This window comes from Toxorhynchites rutilus, chromosome 2 (genome assembly GCF_029784135.1).
Source record: "Toxorhynchites rutilus septentrionalis strain SRP chromosome 2, ASM2978413v1, whole genome shotgun sequence".
NCBI classification, from domain to species: domain Eukaryota; kingdom Metazoa; phylum Arthropoda; class Insecta; order Diptera; family Culicidae; genus Toxorhynchites; species Toxorhynchites rutilus.
In genome coordinates, this window is record NC_073745.1 from 301,078,870 (window position 1) to 301,099,614 (window position 20,745).

Below are 20,745 nucleotides of genomic sequence, written 5' to 3' on the forward strand. Positions count from 1 at the left end.
CTCGCTGTTTTCCGCCAGAGTGATGCAGATGGGAATCATTCCGGCGATTACACACACAGCTTCTGTCGAAATGGTCCTATAAGCACTTACGACTCGCATGGCCATGAGCCGGAATGTGCTGTTCAGCTTCCTCCGATTTCGGTGAATGTCTAGAGCGGCCAACCAGGCAGGGCCACCATACCTCAGTATCGACGAAGATACGCTTGTCAATAGGCGCCTCTTGCTGCTGCTTGGGCCAAAGCTGTTTGGCATGATTTTCGCCACCGCGTTGATGGCCTTTGCCGCCTTCCCGCATGCATAGTCGACGTGCTGATTGAAGTTTAGCCGGTCGTCACTCATAACTCCGAGGTATTTCACTGCCCGCCTCGAAGCGATGCGAGTATGTCTTCCGACCGAGACTTCTGCCCGCAGCACTGCTTCGCGATTGCTCACTAACAGTACCTCGGTTTTGTGATGTGCCATCTGGAGCTTTACCCTGTCCATCCAGCCGCCGAGATATTCTTCAGTATCTGTCCTCTGTCTGTGTTGTATACCAGGATCCGATTCTGGAAATAACTCCTCAGTATCCTGTACAGGTAAAGGGTGTGTCACATCAAATTGCATCACAGAAAAAACGCTGTAGAAATTCGCCCAGTAGACCGATCCTTTTGAAAATTTTAGACAGTAAAATAAAAACTATTAAACAACTTTTGGCATTTTCTTTTTATTCATACTTCGAGCCCAAGCCCGTATGCTCGCACCTTCCTCTTTACCCCGTCCATAAGGTTCTGTACAACGTCAGGTTATATTTTTTTTTGAACAGAAATCCATTTTCTCTTGAAGTCCGCCTCCGATTTGACAACTTTTGGGTTCTTCCGGAGGGCCTGCTTCATAATTGCCCAATCTCTATTGGGCGAAGCTCCGGCGCGTTGGGCGGGTTCATTTCCTTTGGCACGAAGGTGACCCCGTTGGCTTCGTACCACTCCAACACGTCCTTTGAATAGTGGCACGAAGCGAGATCCGGCCAGAAGATGGTCGGGCCCTCGTGCTGCTTCAATAGTGGTAGTAAGCGTTTCTGTAGGCACTCCTTAAGGTAAACCTGCCCGTTTACCGTGCCGGTCATCACGAAGGGGGCGCTCCGCTTTCCGCAAGAGCAGATCGCTTGCCACACCATGTACTTTTTGGCAAACTTGGATAGTTTCTGCTTGCGAATCTCCTCCGGAACGCTGAATTTGTCCTTTGCGGAGAAGAACAACAGGCCCGGCAGCTGACGAAAGTCCGCTTTGACGTAGGTTTCGTCGTTCATTACCAGGCAATGCGGCTTCGTCAGCATTTCGGTGTACAGCTTCCGGGCTCGCGTCTTCCCCACCATGTTTTGCCTTTCGTCGCGGTTAGGAGGAGCCTTCTGAACCTTGTATGTACGCAGGCCCTCCCGCTGCTTGGTCCGCTGGACGAATGAACTTGACAAATTCAGCTTATTGGCGACATCCCGGACCGAACTTCTCGGATCACGTCTAAACTGCTTAACTACGCGCTTGTGATCTTTTTCACTGACGGAGCATCCATTTTTGCCGTTCTTCACCTTCCGGTCGATGGTTAGGTTCTCGAAGTATCGTTTTAGTACTCTGCTGACCGTGGATTGGACGATTCCCAGCATCTTACCGATGTCCCGATGTGACAACTCCGGATTCTCGAAATGAGTGCACAGGATTAATTCACGACGCTCTTTTTCGTTCGACGACATTTTTCCAAATTTACGAAAAATTGACAGTGAAGCATGGCCAACGTGATCTATACACTCTTATCTGATTATAAAACCAAAGCTGAAAATATAATTCCTAAAAATTAAATTTCTACAGCGTTTTTTCCGTGATGCAATTTGATGTGACACACCCTTTAGCCAGGGTACAATAAATTATTATATGAGGGGCTTAGAATGCAAGGGGTGTAAGTGACTTGATCGATTTCTCTTCATCAACTTTTTCTTCAGTTAATAACTCAACTGCAAAAACGTTCCAATTTGAGTTTGCTATAGAATCCGATAGATGAGGCTCTGACCTGTCCTCCGCATTGTCAAATACATCTGAGAATGTATTTGCAGCTAAGTTATGTCCAAAAGAGAGAGTCGATGTGGAGAAATCGATGAAATCACTTACACCCCTTTCATTCCAAGCCCCTCATATGGTGCTTAGATACTCCTCCCCCTTCTCTTAGGGGGGGGGGGGGGGAAACTGCCATACAAATGAAACACAAATTTCAGCATTACTCGAGAATTATTCTAGCAAATGAAACCAAATTAGGCATATGGAGGTTTTAGGGTACAATGAATGTTTTCATGGTAGCTAGACACTTCAGCTCCCTCTCTAAGGAGGAGCTGCCATACATATGAAAGACAAATTTCTGCATAACTCGAAAACTTATCAAACAAATGGAGCCAAATTTGGCATGCGAAGGTTTTAGGGGACATGAAACATTTCTATGGTGAATAGACACTCCTCCCCTCTCTCTTAAAGAGGGGGGGGGGAGGCAACTGCCATAAAAAGAAGCATAAATGTCTGCATAATTCAAGAATTAATCAAGCAAACGGAACCAAATTTGGCATGTGAAGATTTTCGGGGGCAAGAAACATTTCTAAGATGGTCAACACTCCTCCCACCTTTCTAAGGGGGGCTGCCATAGAAATGAAACACAAATTTCTGCATAACTCGAGAAGTAATCAAACAAATGGAATCAAACTTGGCATATAGAGGTTTTAGAGATCGATTAACGTTTCTATGATAGTTCGACACTCCTCCCCCTCTCTAAAGGGGTGCTCCCATACAAATGGAACAAAAATCTTCTGCATTACTTGAGAACTAATTTAGGGGACAAAAAACCAATCATTCAAACGGAATCAAATTTGGCATGTGAGGTTTTAGACAGCAATAAATGTTTCTATGGTGGTTCGACACACCTATCCCCTCTCTACTGCCACTCAAATGAAACACAAACTTCTGTATTACTCAAGAACTGATCAAGCAAATGGAACCAAATTTTTGATGTAAGGGTTTTTGGGTACGAGAAATGTTGGTATGACATCCTTCCCTCCTCTGCAATGGAGGGGGGGTCCCATAAAAAAAATAAAACAGGGAAACTTCGATATAACGTACCCTCGATATAACGTACACATTTCCAAAGTGTAAAGGAAAATTTTGTTCAATTTTTTTTTCTGATAGAACAATGAATTATCTGTATTGTGATACTAAAACAAGTTTTGTACCTTCAATCAATCCCGAAATACAGCTGGTTTTGTGATTCCGGATTCTAAATGAATCAAGCAACAGTACGAAGGGAAACATCATGAGAAAGGCTGGCTTCGTCTTCTGATTGAAGTTATTCATTAACTTTACTAAAACAGCAACACAATAATGTATCATAGACTACGTTGGTGAGTACTTTATTATGCTTCGATATAACGTACAATTCGATACAACGTACAATTTTGAAAGTGAAATGTACGTTATATCGAAGTTTACCTGTACACATATTTCAATCAAATATATTCCAACCAAACATGACCATTGAATATTTTCGGAAAACTCTGAAAGAAATGAGAAAACTTTCGAAAATTCAATTCCCATAAGTTCTACAATTTCATAGTGACAAGCGTTGTTAGTCCATTTGATCTTTGCGCTAACGAAATTGATTTTTGTTCGAACGTGGAAATGGATTTGAATGTGAGAAAACTCATTCCTATAGCTTCTTCTATCTATATAAATAAAAATGGATCGCCGAATGTGTTGATAGGAGCAAAACTCGAGAAAGAAATTGTCCGATTTAGGGCAATCTGTATTCTATCATATTTTCTGTATAAAACATTTATTCCATGTAACGGAGAAACATGTTATTTGCAAGTGGTTGAAAAATCTTGAACGAGATTTGTGTCTGAGAATAATCTGATATTATAATGACGAGTTTTGCTAGAAGTATTAGTAATTTTATAGCGAAAGGTAATTTTAAAGAGTATATTAAAAGATCAATCAATGAACAGTTCGGCGATTGGACCCATGAACGTGCGCTTAGTAAGAAAACGTGAATGTAATAACGTAAAATAAATGTTGGGCGAGACGAAGTTTGCCGGGTCAGCTAGTACCTAATAAAACTGTGATATTAGATTAATCATAGTAATTTATTTACTCGTTGAAAAAAATCGCCAAAATCACATACTTTTTATGATGTTCATAGTGTACTACCCCCTTAAAGAACAAATCGGAAAGAAAAAAGAGGGCATTGTTAATTGTGTCTACACTAATTAGTGTGGACACGATTAACAATCTAAAAAGGAATCAGCCAAGTCTCACACTTTATTTTCAAATTTCCTCATTGTTTATTTTCCTGTGTATTTTGTTGCCCTCTCATGTCGCATTGATTTAATCTTATTTATTATCAGAAGATTAAAAAAAACTCTTAAGGGGGGACCCCGTTCTGGAAGGTCGATAAAATCGATTTTTTCTTGCACGATAAAAATAGAGGAACAGAAATTTTTAGGTGATTTTTGACGTGCTGTTGCCTCCTGTAAAGACAGTGTAGTCAATGTCTCTTTCGTATTTAATGATGAATAATTCAATAAATAATTATCACTTCGCAAATCGAAAGGCAGTTTTGAAAACTTCAATAAATTCGGTACAAGGTTAATTTATTGTTTTGAGTAAATACAGCATCGAAAGTGTTTTGAAAAATCTTCTGTAATTTTGCAAATATTGCAGTCATTTTCAATACCATGTGAATGTTTGTTATTGATACATTAGACCCTTTCTTTCTTAATTGATCTTCAGCCGAAGATTGGTTCATCTCTGTAGCGTTGAGGCATTTTTTTTAGCCGATCGATCAAAGTTTGGAGTAAATTAGAGGAGCTCTTCAACGCAATTTGTACCAGAAGTACGAAATGCTATGCTCACCCTCGTAAAGAACGATTCATAACTTTCGTTTCCATGGGTTTATATATCAATATAATTTTAGTAATGAAACAGACCGAACCTGTACTTTTTAAGGCGATTGAACAGTTAAACGGTTAACATGTTCACGGTCGGTCTCTATTATGTACACCCCCTCAGTACTGTCATCCGACTGTTTACCCGTGATCCTACCATAAATCCCCATTTTAAATTTGAGTACTATGTTTTTTTTGCTTCTATCTGCCAACCATTTTTCATCTAAATTAATCCAGCAAAAAAAAAACTTCTTTCCTTTCAGCGCCAGCATCGCCTGCACAAATAAAGTAAATCTCTGCGACAAACAAAGCGTGATGCTAATGCATAATTTACATTTGAAGTGAGTGGCGAACAAAGCGGAAGCAAAAGGCAAATAAAACAGTGGACTATCCATTTCGGATCCGTAGCCAATTTCAGTGTGCCGTTAAAGCAAGCCGGGAGGGGGAGGCGCGTGTACTTGTTACAAATCTCGGCCACCACTCCGAGTCGGTACCCCGAACTTTTGGGATCGAGAGCATAAATCCTGCCGCTTGATGCATTCTCGCAATAGTGTCCACAAGCCGTGAGTGCTTTCCGGTGGACATCCCGAGCACTTTTCCTAAAACGCGCCCATTATCACCCACCGAGAGAACAGAGGCAAAAACAACAGCTGGGTTGGAAACTGTGGCTAACGGTCAGTGTAATTACAGTTAGGTTTAACTGTTGGTGCGCACAAAGTTTGAGCTTCCCATTCCCACCCTATACTTGTGGGAATTACGGAAATGAGAAAAACAATGGAGTAGCGCAGTGGTTTACGACTATTTCGGTGGAGCCTGGTCGTTTAGCAGAGAGACAAAGTAGCCAGAAAAAAAAAGGTCAAACGGATCCGACAATAGGGACAATCCTGAAAATTCACCAACGCGAATAAACAGATAGTGTGCAGAGTGGCGGACTACGAGGAAACCACCTCTTTCCTGCCGGATCTCGATTCTCTCGCGTTCGAGAACAGGAACGAGATAGAATGTATGATTCAGGCCCACCTGGTTGCACAAGCCGAGGTAAGTTACGAAACTGATAAAGTGCTGTGCCAAAGGTGTGTACGCCTATTTCGTAATTTCACAGACTCCATTCGATGGCTGCCCGGTGGACTTCGATCGGATACTGTGCTGGCCCCGGACGGAAAGCGATACCTGGGCGGTGCTTCCCTGCTTCGAGGAGTTCAAAGGCGTCCATTACGATTCCACACGTAAGTATCGAGCACACACTTACACACACACACCCAACCGATGGAACTTTGCTGGAAAAATCAATCATCTCGAAGGTCTTTTCAATTTGTGGTAAAAGTTTTGAATTAATCGTTTCTCTCAGAAACGGAACATCATTCATGTCCCCGCATGTGTATGTCGATGGAGAAAGTTTCTACTTGTGTCAAGTGCCAACTTTGTCATTCTAGCCGAATTTCGCTAAACTTAGTGGTTTCAACGACAGATTCAGCATGGAAGTACAAAAGATTTGTCATTGGCAGCTTTCACATGGTATTGTGTGTCTATGAAGGAAGAGAAAACTGTCTCGTATAGTAGATAGACGCACAGACGGTTCTTCCGATAAATGGATATTTAGAACATCTACCAACTGATATTAAAATCAAAAATCAATCATCAATATTAGAAGCTTTTATCGACATTTATGATCACATCAAAGTTGCAACCTAAGTTGAGTATGACGAATTTCATCCCAATTCAACTAGCCATTGGCAGAACTCTTGAAACAAGTCTAGACGACTTTTAGAAAAAGGCTGATAAATATACAAGATAAGCAAAAGGGCCAGATATAAGATATACAAAATTTCAACTAGTCCTATTTTTTCTTAAAGCCAAGGTAGCTATATACCGTTCTAAATCATATTTCGGACACTCTGTAATAATAACTTCAAGTGCTTAATGCCCTGTTTATATAACTGTAAAATTAATATCACAATTGATTTTTGAGAGTAATCCTTTAGTTATATCATCAGGGCATGTTTGGTAGAAACGCACCCCTAAACGCGCTCCTGCGGTTGTTACACAGCGAAAGGAGAGAACGGAGTATGGCAGAGAGTGAGTGTCCTCACTGAATGAACCGTCATCGTCATCACCTACACTATTACCGACGATGATCGAACAAGGGACCTTTGTATGCCGAGATAAAAAGCCAGAATGCTACTAAAAAGGAAGTAATTGTGTTGCGCAAAAATGGTCGAGAAATAATTGTTAGTCTTAAGTCCAATAAATTTGTATAGTTTTGTAAGAGAATAAATGTAGTTTTGTGTAGAGTTTGTCTTATAAAATTTGCGAGTTATACTTTTGTGTTGAGTAACCGAATAAACGGAAACGGAAATTGGTTTCGTCCAGTGTGGATTTGAATGAACGCAGTGTTGTAAATTGGCCCAACATAAGCTATCGAAACCGGAAATCCCAACCCTGAGGCACCAACGATACAACATTTTGGTCCTTCGAACCGGATCTGAACCAGCGACCTATGGATAACCAGGAAAAGGAATTAAGCTATTCAAGGCTCAACACTAAAAAGAAATCGCCATCGCAAATTCAGAAGCGAACAAAAAGGATCGACAATCAAAAGGATTTTTGAATTCGTCATTCCACATCTATACTGGTTCGGCGGAATACTTGAGTTGGACAACGGTCAACTGATTTGTTTGGTCAGGTTAGTAGAACAGATCAGTATATGTCCAGCCAAGCTAGGTGACAAATACCATTCTAACACTCGTATTTTTTAAATTATGTGTGCGCGCATCGTAATGGAGGCTTAAATGCAATTCAACAACGGCGACAATACAAAGGAAGTGCATTTGGAAGAAATCGATAGAAAGCTTAGTTCAACCATTTCAATTTTGGAGCGCAACATTAGCTTAGGCAACGTTGTTGTCGCATCGTGCACCGTGGGCGGACACACTGAACCAGAGCAGATTTATTTTTTGTAAGGTAACTATACATAGTTCAGTGTATGTCCAGTCGAAGCGTACAATTCGGAATACTAACCGTTATCTTTCAACGTGTTCTATACATCGTACGAGCCATTGAACCAACCATCGGGAAACCGCGAGGTGCTGTTGACGGACACAATCAAGTGGACCATCAATATCCAACGGAGAAGCATCAACGTAGTTTCGAAACATTACGAAAACATTACACCAGAATTTCGAATTGGTTAAGAAAATATTGTACTGTGTCAGCGTTTTATTGTGAGCAACCATGCCGCCATCAACATCGTCGTCCAGCAAACGTTCACCGTCCCTAAAATTGCTGAAAACAAGGTTGAAGGAAGTTATGGTAACATTTAATGATATTTGGCAGTTTACCGAACAGTTTGAGGAGGAGGTTACAAATAGTCAAATAGATATACGCTTAGAAAAATTGGATGAATTGTGGGAAAAATTTGGCGATACTTTGATCGAGATTAAGGCTCATGATGATTTTGTTGCCGAGCAGGACGATTTCGACGAGGAAAGGCAAGAATTCAGCACCCGTTATTACAAAACCAAGGCATTCCTAATGGATAAGATCAAGGAACGACGTGAACCATTGACGCCCAATCAGTCCATTCGAGTTGGTGACCTGACTATGCAGGAACCACCAGACCACGTGCGCGTACCCCAGATCAAACTACAAACATTTGATGGGGATATTGACGCATGGCTAAGTTTTCGTGATTTATTCTCTTCATTGATCCACTTGAAGGCAGACCTACCTGAAGTTGAAAAATTTCATTATTTAAAAGGCTGTCTGATGGGAGAACCGAAGAATTTGATCGATCCACTTCCAATAACCAAAGCCAATTATCAAATAGCATGGGATATGCTTATGAAAAGATACAATAATTGCAAGCAACTCAAAAAGCGGCAGGTATTGTCTTTACCTACTTACCTACTCTTTCAAAGGAATCTGTACCCGAGCTACACAATCTGTTGGAAAGTTTCGAACGAATAGTGCAAACACTCGACCAAATCATACGACCAGTAGATTATAAGGATTTGCTACTGGTAAACATGCTCTCAACACGTCTCGACCCCGTCACGCGTAGAGGTTGGGAGGAGGTATCTTCAACCAAGGAACAGGATACGATTGCAGACCTGACTGATTTCCTGCATCGACGCATAGGAGTATTGGAATCATTGCCGCCAAAACCGGTGGACACTAGAGGTGTGCCACAATTCCCAACCCAAAACAAGCAGAAATTTGGCACGGGAAAGGCTAATTTCAATAGTTTCCCAACTGCCACGATACGATGTGTTGCCTGCAAGGAGAATCATCTTTTATACCAATGTTCGAGATTTCGGTCTATGTTAGTATCAGAAAGGGATACTTTGCTAAAAACGCATTCGCTTTGCAGAAATTGCTTTAAAACCGGACATCAAGCAAGAACTTGCGAATCCAAATATAGCTGTAGAAACTGCAAGGATCGTCATCATACGCTTGTGTGTTTTAAACCTGGTAAGGATTCGAATGTCAAAATAGCATCAGTCGCAAGAAATGATTGTAACTCCGAAGAAGCTGGCTGTTCATCAGGTTCTAATTCCTCCCGTGTGGCAAACACTGCAGCAAGCGATGTTCAACTGTCTGGAAGTGCGCAGCGATTTTCATCATCGATTTTATTGGCAACAGCGGTGGTGCTGATAGAGAACTGTGAAGGCAGTTGGTATCCAGCTCGCGCACTTTTAGATTCTGGTTCCGAAAGTAATTTCATTTCCGAGCGGCTATGTCAAAGGTTGAAACTGAAACGAGACGAAGTGGATATTTCAGTTCTTGGAATTGGGCAAGCTGCAACCAAGGTTCACCATAGGATACATACAGCAGTTAAGTCTCGGATTTCAAACTACACGCGGGAGATGAATTTCCTAGTCCTACCCAAGGTCACGGTCAATCTTCCTACAGCAACGGTAAATACCAAAGGTTGGTCCATCCCAAATGGAATTAAGTTGGCGGATCCTGCATTCTTCGAATCCAAGGCGGTGGACCTGGTTCTTGGCATTGAGGCATTTTTTGAATTTTTTGAATCTGGAAAAAGAGAAACATTAGGAGAAAATTTACCAATACTCACCGAATCCGTTTTTGGGTGGATAGTGTGTGGAGGATTATCCGTTCCAAACCATGACATCCACATCAACTGCAACGTTTCTGCTTCCGAAAAACTGGACGATTTAATTGCTTGATTTTGGTTCTGCGAGGAAATTGGATCAACGAAATATTCACCGGAAGAAACACGCTGTGAACTATTTTACCAGCAGACTGTTCGGCGAGAAGCAAATGGACGGTACATAGTGTCACTACCGAAAGATGAAGGCGTTTATCCACGGTTGGGCGAGTCAAGGGACATCGCATTCCGGCGTCTTCAGGGAATTGAGAGGAGGTTGGCTCGAGATTCCACATTAAAAGATGAATATACCGCATTCATGCAAGAATACCTGGAGCTAGGTCATATGAGGAAAATTAACGCTGATGAGCGTGATAGTGTGAAGAGATGTTATTTGCCACATCACCCGGTTATAAAGGAAACCAGCACAACTACCAAAGTGCGTGTCGTCTTCGATGCTTCCTGTAAGACGTCCACAGGTGTATCTCTGAACGATGTACTACTGACAGGGCCGGTGGTACAAGATGATTTAAGATCAATAATTCTGCGTAGTCGAACTTACCAAATTATGCTTGTATCCGACATAGAGAAAATGTTCAGACAAGTTAATGTGTGTCCTATGGATAGAACGTTGCAGAGCATTTTATGGCGTTTTCCACACGAGGATTCCGTTGGTACATATGAGTTGAACACCGTTACCTACGGAACAAAACCCGCACCTTTCTTGGCTTCTCGAACGTTGAAAGAATTGGCAATGAATGAGGAGCAAAACTTTCCACTGGCAGCCAAATCTATAATAGAGGACACATATGTCGATGACATCATCACAGGAGCAAACAACATAGACAGCATAAATAATTTAAAAACACAGCTTAATCAAATTATGGATCGAGGCGAATTCAAACTACGGAAATGGGCATGCAATCGATCAGAAGTTCTGGAAGGAATTCCCAAAGAAAACCTAGCACTGTGCGACTCAGTCGAATTCAAAATGGAAACAGATCGTTCTATAAAGGCCTTAGGATTGGCCTGGATCCCAAAGGGGGATAAATTAATTTTCCAGTTCAACATTCCATCTCCAACAACGATCAAGCAGCTCACCAAACGCCAAATACTGTCCGTCATTGCATCGTTGTTTGATCCACTAGGGCTATTAGGAGCTACGATTACTGCAGCCAAGATCATTATGCAGCTGCTATGGTCATTAAAAGACGCAAATAACAAAGGTCTAGATTGGGATCAACCTGTACCATCGAAAGTTGCAGAGATGTGGTTGAAGTATCATGCGGAGCTTCCATCATTGAATGAAATACAAATAGATCGATGCGTGGTCATCCCCGATGCAACCATGATAGAAATTCATTGCTTTTCGGATGCCTCGGAGAAGGCATATGGTGCATGTTTATATATTCGAAGCCAGAATGTAAACGGGAAAATTCAAGCCCGGCTTCTCACTTCCAAATCCAAGGTGGCGCCATTAAAATGCCAGACGATTCCCAGACTCGAGCTGTGTGGTGCACTTTTGGCAGTACAACTGTACGAGAAGGTACGCGAATCAACGCGATTTAAATCAAAAGGTTATTTTTGGACGGACTCCACATGTGTACTGCGTTGGATAAGAGCAACTCCAACGACATGGACCACCTTCGTGGCCAATAGAGTGGCAAAAATACAAGCTGTTTCTGAAGGTTGTCAATGGAAACATGTTCCAGGTATCAACAATCCAGCAGATATGATTTCCAGAGGAATTTCACCCCATGAAATCACAATGTCCAAGATTTGGTGGCATGGACCAAGATGGTTGGAACAAGAAGAAAGTACCTGGCCCGATTTCAACTTAAACAGCATTGCTGAACTAGAAGAGGAACTACGTCCTAGAAAAATCACGAGTAACACCAGTTCCGCAATCAAGGAGTTCAGTGAGTGGTACATTGAAAAATTTTCCACTTACACTAAATTAATAAGAAGCACCGCATATTGGCTGAGGTTGATCAATCGTCTTCAATCAACATGCAAGACTAAGGAGCCAAACACATTCCTTACCACTGCAGAGCTACGACAAGCAGAAAAAACAATAATTCGTCGAGTTCATCAGGAAACGTTCATTGATGAGTGGAAGAGCCTATCCAAAGGAGAACCGGTGTCGAGAAAATCAGCGTTGCGTTGGTATAATCCATACATCTGCAAAGAAAATTTGATTAGAATAGGAGGTAGACTATCGAATTCGAACGAAACAGAGGATACAAAACATCCAGCGGTGTTGCCGGCTCGACACGTATTTACTCGTATGCTGATGCGATATTATCACGAAAGACTATTGCATGCTGGTCCACAGTTGTTGTTGGGAACAGTCAGGTTGAAATTTTGGCCATTAGGAGGAAGGAGTGTCGCCCGAAATGTAGTTCACCAATGCTTGAAATGTTTTCGAGCAAAGCCATCAACAGTCCGTCAGTTTATGGGGGAACTGCCAGCAGCACGCGTCACGCCATCTCGTCCATTCCTGAATACCGGAGTTGATTACTTCGGACCTCTTTACGTACGAGTAGCTCCTCGACGTACCACAACGAAGGCATATGTTGCCATTTTCATTTGCCTATGCACAAAGGCCGTGCATCTAGAGTTGGTGTCTGACCTGTCGACTGACCGATTCCTTCAAGCCCTACGCCGGTTTATATCAAGAAGGGGGCTATGTGCACACATCTATTCTGACAACGGGACAAATTTTGTCGGAGCCTGGAATAAAATAAAAGAAATTTTCATAAGAATGAAGAGCAACGATTACCGTGATACGATTTCCAAGGAATGCACCAAATATGGTATCCAATGGCATTTTAATCCTCCACGTGCTCCCCATTTCGGAGGTTTATGGGAGGCAGCGGTCCGTTCTGCGAAAAAACATCTTCTGAAGGTCGTTGGAGAACATCCGGTGTTGGTAGAAAATTTGTCAACGTTACTGGTTCAGGTGGAAGGCTGTCTCAACTCACGTCCATTGACTCCATTAAGTGATGATCCAACCGATTTAGATCCTCTAACGCCAGCGCATTTTTTAATTGGTTCCTCACTCCAAGCACTGCCGGAACCAAGCACCGAAAATATTCCCATCAACCGGCTTAATAGATGGCAGTTGGTACAACGACAACTCGAGGATTTCTGGAAACGGTGGCGCAGAGAATACCTTTGTCAACTTCAAGGGAGAAACAAACGATGGAAACCTCCATTGAAAATCGATGTTGACAAACTAGTGGTCATTCAAGATGACAATCAGCCACCCATGCGGTGGAAAATGGGCAGAATCATCGCCACTCACCCAGGCCCAGATGGTGTTGTTCGAGTAGTGACATTAAAAACTGCCACAGGAATTTTGAAGCGACCGGTAGAGAAAATATGTATGCTTCCGATAGTTGACTGCAATGCCGATTCAGCACAAGAACATATGTAGTCGAAGACTGTTTACATTTCTTTCCAGTATTCCCATCCAAATGAGGAGGATTCGTTGCAGAAATTGTGGAATTTCAGGGTGGGTGGGAATGTTTGGTAGAAACGCACCCCTAAACGCGCTCCTGCGGTTGTTACACAGCGAAAGGAGAGAACGGAGTATGGCAGAGAGTGAGTGTCCTCACTGAATGAACCGTCATCGTCATCACCTACACTATTACCGACGATGATCGAACAAGGGACCTTTGTATGCCGAGATAAAAAGCCAGAATGCTACTAAAAAGGAAGTAATTGTGTTGCGCAAAAATGGTCGAGAAATAATTGTTAGTCTTAAGTCCAATAAATTTGTATAGTTTTGTAAGAGAATAAATGTAGTTTTGTGTAGAGTTTGTCTTATAAAATTTGCGAGTTATACTTTTGTGTTGAGTAACCGAATAAACGGAAACGGAAATTGGTTTCGTCCAGTGTGGATTTGAATGAACGCAGTGTTGTAAATTGGCCCAACATAAGCTATCGAAACCGGAAATCCCAACCCTGAGGCGCCAACGATACAACAGGGCATTAAGCATTTCATATTATTATTACAGAGTGTCCGACATATGAAGCTGTTCGAAACATTCAAGACAGTATTCAACGAACTTTTGTCAAAGACGCCAACTTTCTATCTCTTATTGCTTCTGATATATATGACATCTGTGCATAGAGGCTTCTAAAAACTTTATGTTTGACTTGTGTTATATTTAATTGTATATTTTCGCGATTGACATGTTATGCAATTTTTTTCCTGATTAGAAAAAAAAGTTCGCGATTAATACTCAAGAACACACAAAATGTGAAAAAAAGATAACAAGAGAAAAAAATTTTGTTAGAGAAACTCTTTCCCTGAAGCAGTGTCCTTCTTCCGATGCTTGACTTGTTGGTGTATTATTTTAATAATTTCAAGGAAATGCATTTTTGAAAAAAAATTAACTTAACCTTTAACGAACGAGCGCATTTTTCTAGAACGATGACCAGTTGGTCGACGGATTTTTAAGAAATTATATGCTTTTTTTTCATATACTCGGAAAGGAATGCTCCAGACCACGTTGCATGCATAAAAAAGGCATAACCTTACAGAATTATTCCGTTATAATTCTGTTAGGCGGCATTCAATTTTTTTTAGAAAACATTTTTGTAATGTCGCGAGTATGGTGGCTTTCGTTCGCTAGAGACGGATTTCATGCCAACTCGACTGTCCATTGGCAGCATCATCTCAGATAGCAGTGAAACGTTGTGGATGTAAAGACATGGGTCATTTAAGCAACTTTGCATACTCGAAAAATTCGAAAAAGAATTAGACCACTTTTTGGAATTCAAAGGATGAAATGTAGGAAATAATTTAAATTCCCAAATATTTTTTGGAAAAATATTTATCTCACAAAAAAGTTACTTTAAAAATTGAAATCGATTTTTCTCAAAAATGTTTTTTTTAAATTCTCAAAAATATATACATGAACAGCCCTTACAATTTCCAACAAGTTGTCCATACATCGGAAGATGGGCACTTTTACAGGGAAAAAGTTTTTCGAACAACAACTTTTTTTTTGTTTTCTTTGAAAAAAATACAACTTATCCTAATTTTGTTTAAAGTCAAGATAGCGATATACTGTATTCGACAAAGTCTTAGATTTTGTTAAAATATAAAAAATTTGTCGAAGACATCAACTTCCTATCTTTTATAGTTTTTGGAATATAAGTCATTTATGTATGAAGACTCCTGAAAAAAATAATGTTTTGCTCGTAACATTTTTTGCGTAAATTCTCACGTTTGACATGTTGTTAACATGTTTCTTAATAGAGAAAAGTTAGCAGAGCATGTAAATTGCGTTAATTTATACATAAAAATGTAACGAATAGAACATTAATAGCATTTTTTCAAAGGAAAACATGAGAAAGTTGTTGTTCAAACAACTCTTTCCATGTAAATGTGCCCATCGTCCGATGTATGGAAAACTTATTGTAAATTTTAAGGGCTATTTATATATACTTTTTCAGAATTTTAAAAGCATATGTATTCGAGAAAAATAAATTTTAATTTCCAAAATATTCCTTTTTCAATGATTTTTTTTATCCAAAAAACTCTTCGATAATTTTTAATGAAAAGCTAAGTAATTTACTACATTTCATTCTCTGACCAACTTTTTGTAGATCTGTTAGTTTGTAAGTTAAGATTTTCCCAAAAAAAACTTGAAAAAACTCAACATTAAAAAAAAAACTACAAAAAATCTATCAGGCCCACAAAATTTTAGCCAAAGAATGGAATGTAGGAAATTACATTGATTTTCATTAAAAATTATCAAAGATTTTTTTGGAAAAAAAATTCATTGAAAAAAAATATTTTGAAAATTAAAATTCATTTTTCTCCAAAACATTTGCTTTTAAAATTCTGAAAAAACAGATATAAATAGCCCTTAAAATTTAGATCAAGTTTTCCATACATCGGTCGATGGGCACATTTATATGGAAACAGTTTTTCGAACAACTTTTTCATTTTTTTTCTTTGAAAAAATATTATAAATGTTTAATTCGTAACATTTGTATGTATTATGCCAATTTACATGCTCTGCTAACTTTTCTCGATTTAGAAACATATCAAGAACATGTCAAACGGGAGGATTTACACACAAAAATGTTACTAGCAAAACATTATTTTTTTTAGGAGTCTTCATACAAAAATGACCAAACTATTAACATACAAAAATTCCAAAAACTATGAAAGATAGAAAGTTGATGTCTTCGACAAAAGTTTATATTTTAACAAGATCAAAAACTTTGTCGAATACACTATATCGCTATCTTGACTTGAAGCAAATTAGGGTTAGTTGTATTTTTTTCAAAGAAAACATGAAAAAGTTGTTGGTTGAAAAGCTTTCTCCCTGTAAAATTGCCCATCTTCCGATGTATGGACGACTTGTTGAAAATTGTAAGGGCTTTTCATATATATATATATTTTCGGGAATTTAGAAAAAATTCGTTTTTGAGAAAAATGAATTTTATTTTTTTAAATAACCTTTTTGTCAGCGAAATTTTTTTCCAAAAAATTTTTGGTATTTATTGTGAAAATTTCAACAATTTTCTATATTTCACCCTTTGAGAAGAATTTTGTAGGTATCATAGTTATTAAATTATATTTTTTTGTAAAAAATTAAGAAAAAAAATTGTCTTTTTCCACAAAGTGGTCTAATTCTTTTTAGAATATTTCATGTATGCAAAGTCGCTTAAATGACCAATGTCTTTGCACCCACAACGTTTTACTACTATCTGAGATGGTGCTGCCAACTCCTAAGACGAGTTAGCATGAAATTCGTCTACAGGTTAAATTTGTAGAAGAATTTTTTTCTCTGTGATATTTTTTTCAATTCGTTCGATTTTTTTTTTATGAAAACGCAAATAGTTTCCTACATTTCATATATTACCCAAATTTTATAGGTCTTATACATTCTGGAATCGAAATTTTTGCACTTTTAAGTTTTCTTCTTTTATCGTTTTTACAAGAAGTTCTAACTTGAAAACTATAAAACCTAAAAAATGTTACTTAACGAATGAAATGTATAAAAATTAACAAATCACATTTTTTTCCTCAATTAATGCTAGCGTTTCAAATCATAAGAACCCAATTGACACTTTTTTTTTATCCCTTCTGTTTATTTTAGGCTCATTTACAGCTGAAATTGTAACAGAGCCGAATTTTTTAATCGTGTACATGTCACATGTTTATCATATCTATAATTAGCACATTACACAGTTGCCATTTTCGGCGTTAGAGTATTCCCTTCTATACCATTGCATATGGTACACATTCACACAGTAGCCATTTAGGCATAAGAGTTTTCTATCTGTTCTTCCATTATCCAGTTAGACAGCGGATGTTGATCATTGTTGAGTTATTTATAGAACAGCAGCCCGATGTTTCTTGGATGAATTTTTTCGTATGGATGAATCGATCTTATTTCGACCGTGGATCGATCTCCATCGCTGATGATTGTTGCGTGGACGTAGTTATTCTGTAACAACACAAAGATGGTCAATGAGGGTCCTGAGTTTTGAACTCACGATCGATCGCTTACTAAGCGAACGCGCAGCCAAAGTGGCTACGGAGACCCCCCCCCCTCCCCCAATTGACACTTTGACAGATACCGAAATATCTAAATGTCTCTAAATTTAATTATAGTTTTGTTTTACTTCTCGCCGTTTTATTATTCGGAATTGTATTATTTGAACGTTTCACTTTTATTAAAACAAAAATTAAACTAAACAACTATTTTTTTAAGCAAAATGCACTTGATGAATGAATGTGATTGACTCCGCATCACCTAGGCTATTCCTTGAGGCAACTGGAAGACAACTATTATTTATTGATTTACTGACGGAAGGTCACACAACCTTATTGTTAAAGAAGGACTACGAAGTCATTTCATTCAATTTGCTTATTCATCTTTTCAGATACTATTTCAATGTGAAAGGAAAATTTAAAATCTACTTTTTAGTAGAAATTTTAGGTAGTCCTGACAAACTGCCGATGTTTGGCGTGATTTTGCTGATTGAGACGCTTTGGCAGCCAGACTCAGCCGTCGATATTCTAGCACGAACATGAAAACTCATCATTCTCCGGTTTCTCACTTCCATGAAAGCGCTTCCCTCTCGTTCAACACCATCAAAGCTAAGTTAAAAAAATGCGCTGTTTATACCTTAACGCTTGCATTAAGAAATGGACAATTTTTGGATGGCGATAAGTCAAAAAAAATAAAATAAATATAATTGGACAAATTTCCTATAAAACATAATTTTAATGACGTTACAAAAATTCCAGCAGTTGAATACATACTTGTTGGCATGTTTTTTAGTTATTGCTTAGCTTTAGTTATAAGTTTATCTCCCGTTTTCCTCCGGCCTCAGGTTTTCCAAGGAATTCTCGATAGACCGCAGCCGAGGGACGTTCGGAGGGTTGCCGAACTTTGAGCTTGAGCCTGAGCTTGGCTTGGGTAGACTGTACACTTAGTAGTTGCTCTCGATGATTGACCTGAACTAGCGAAATTACACAAAGAACACACTGAATGACGCTTGGGAGTAGCAAATCATTCTCATTGTGCAAGTTTCGGTGATTCGAGTTTTAAATAGTCAATAACGACACCGGCCACGTCCTTACAAACACCAGGTGAAAGAAAGGAATTCTAGTATGATAATCACCGCCCGAAGGCCAGAGGGGTCACCTCTATAGCGTGGTCCCCTAGCGATTATCAGGGAAGGTAAATTGTTAGTGGGAATGGGTACGACGAATCAGGATTCACTGTGGTGAGTGATGTGATTCTGAACACGCTATTTGCTCATTCTCAACTATTCGTCGAAACGAGATTTCGAAAATAATATGCATTCTAATCGGCATGGTACGTAGGTGATTTTCCTGAAAAGGAAACTCATTTAAAAACTCTCGAGCTATATATGTTTATATTTTATCCATCACTTATATTACATTTTAACACTTTTAAAACGCGGCGACCGAGTTTTTTTTGCAACTTGAATAAGTCGCCAAGAAACTCCTTCAACATTCCTCGAATCGACGATATATTTTTAGCCAGAGAAGGACACCGAGGGAATCCCCTTGAACACGCTCGAACCGACGATGTATTTTGATATTCCTCACTTGTATTATATTTCAAAATATTTTTCAATCGCAGCCGTCGAGGTTATTTTTTAATCCTTAGAAGGTCTTGTTAACACTGCTTTAACATTCCTCAGATCGACGATATATTCTACAAACTGAGAAGATCACCTTGGAAATTACTTTAAAATCGTTCGTACCAACGATGTATCCTGATATTCATCACTTATTCATCTATTTTTCAATAGCGGCGGTAACAGCCAACCTAAGATCATCGTTCAAATTCCTTTAGAATCTCTCGAACCGACGTTATCCATCACGCGTGCCACATTTTGAACACTCACTCATTAGAACACTGTTACTGATTGTAATATTATCGTGAATTATGTTACATAAATATAAGTATGATTTTTTCGATTAAACACACACGCATCAAATTTTATTGTCCAAAAAGCATCTCTTTTATTTTATGATATATTTGGTAGTTTGAAGCTTGCTATAGGCATTAAACATTATCAATTGAGAGAAAACAAGTGTAGCTTAGTGTTCAACGTGACATTTTTTATTTAGACCGTATTGGTTCGGAAATATTAGGCGATTTGCTTAGGGGGTCTAAACTCCCCTCAATATCCCTACAGGTGGATGGAAGTCTCTAAGTATAAACCTTAATTTATTCACCTATGGTAAGATGTGATCTTTCTTATTACATGTAGTTTTCACTTATTACCGGCAGGCTCTTTCTTCTAAACGAAACCTAGTGCTTTTTTAAATGTCAATGCTTAACCCTCTACAGCCCAAGTCCGCCTTTAGACGGGCTTCGCGGATTCTCTTTTCAAATTATTCAGACATTATTTTCAATGTTCACCCCCACTAGAACTTCTTTAGAATATTTTCATCTATCACACATACACATTGTTTTTATGCTGGCAGCTTTCTGCTAGGAGTATTTTATGTTGAAAGTCGGAAATTCGAGACAAAAGTGGAGTAGGTTTTTTTAGATAAATAAAAAACTTGGGCGGTAGAGGGTTAAGAATTATTTCTTTCCGATTATTCCGATTTAGTTTTTAAAACGAAGTGTTCGGAATTTGTGCCTGTTCGGAATATGAAACATTCCTTGGGCGAAGACGAACCTAACAAAATAGACAGCTCGATAAGGACGATCTATTCTAACTAGAAATTCCAATCCGTTGTGAAAAGGAATTGTAACTAGAGATGTCGGTTAATCGTTCGATTGATTCAAACAAAGGAATATATGCAATTGTAATCGAGTAATTTCGCACCGGATAATGCTAAATCAAAATATTAAGGTGAAGGTGGAAGCTAGCCATTGTAGTAGTATAGGTAAACCCTCGTGTAAAAATGGGGTAATAGTGTTTGTGAGAGAAGAGCAAAGCACACGTAAATAGATCAATTCACTTATCAGACTGTGTGGCGCTTCATTGACACGAGTCTTTGAATACATTTGAAAAAAAAACAAATAACAATTCAATACTAAAGTAAAATGTATGAACGATATGTTCCGATGAACAATTGCAAATATAAATATATATAGAAGGTGCATTTGCATATGATTCTGATTATACGCGAGCGTAACATGAGCAATTTTATAACACA

The 20,745-nt window shown here is 39.1% G+C and overlaps 2 protein-coding genes across 7 annotated transcripts in view; both read left to right on the forward strand.

The window, feature by feature from the left end:
- The window catches only part of LOC129767021 (uncharacterized), a 478,091-nt gene that overhangs the window by 104,003 nt on the left and 353,343 nt on the right, over positions 1–20,745 (forward strand).
- Positions 1–20,745, forward strand: part of LOC129769883 (diuretic hormone receptor-like) — a 252,668-nt gene that overhangs the window by 101,547 nt on the left and 130,376 nt on the right. For 5 of the 6 annotated variants that reach the window (XR_008741992.1, XR_008741993.1, XM_055772396.1 and 2 more), the window contains 2 exons: positions 5,212–5,986; positions 6,051–6,174. Coding sequence is in view for 4 of the 6 variants with exons in the window: in XM_055772396.1 (XP_055628371.1) it covers positions 5,954–5,986; positions 6,051–6,174 (157 nt within the window). In the remaining 2 variants the exon portion in view is untranslated. Of the gene's footprint in view, positions 1–3,284; positions 3,407–5,211; positions 5,987–6,050; positions 6,175–20,745 lie in introns of those variants that run through there. The other variant, XM_055772395.1, reaches the window with a different exon arrangement.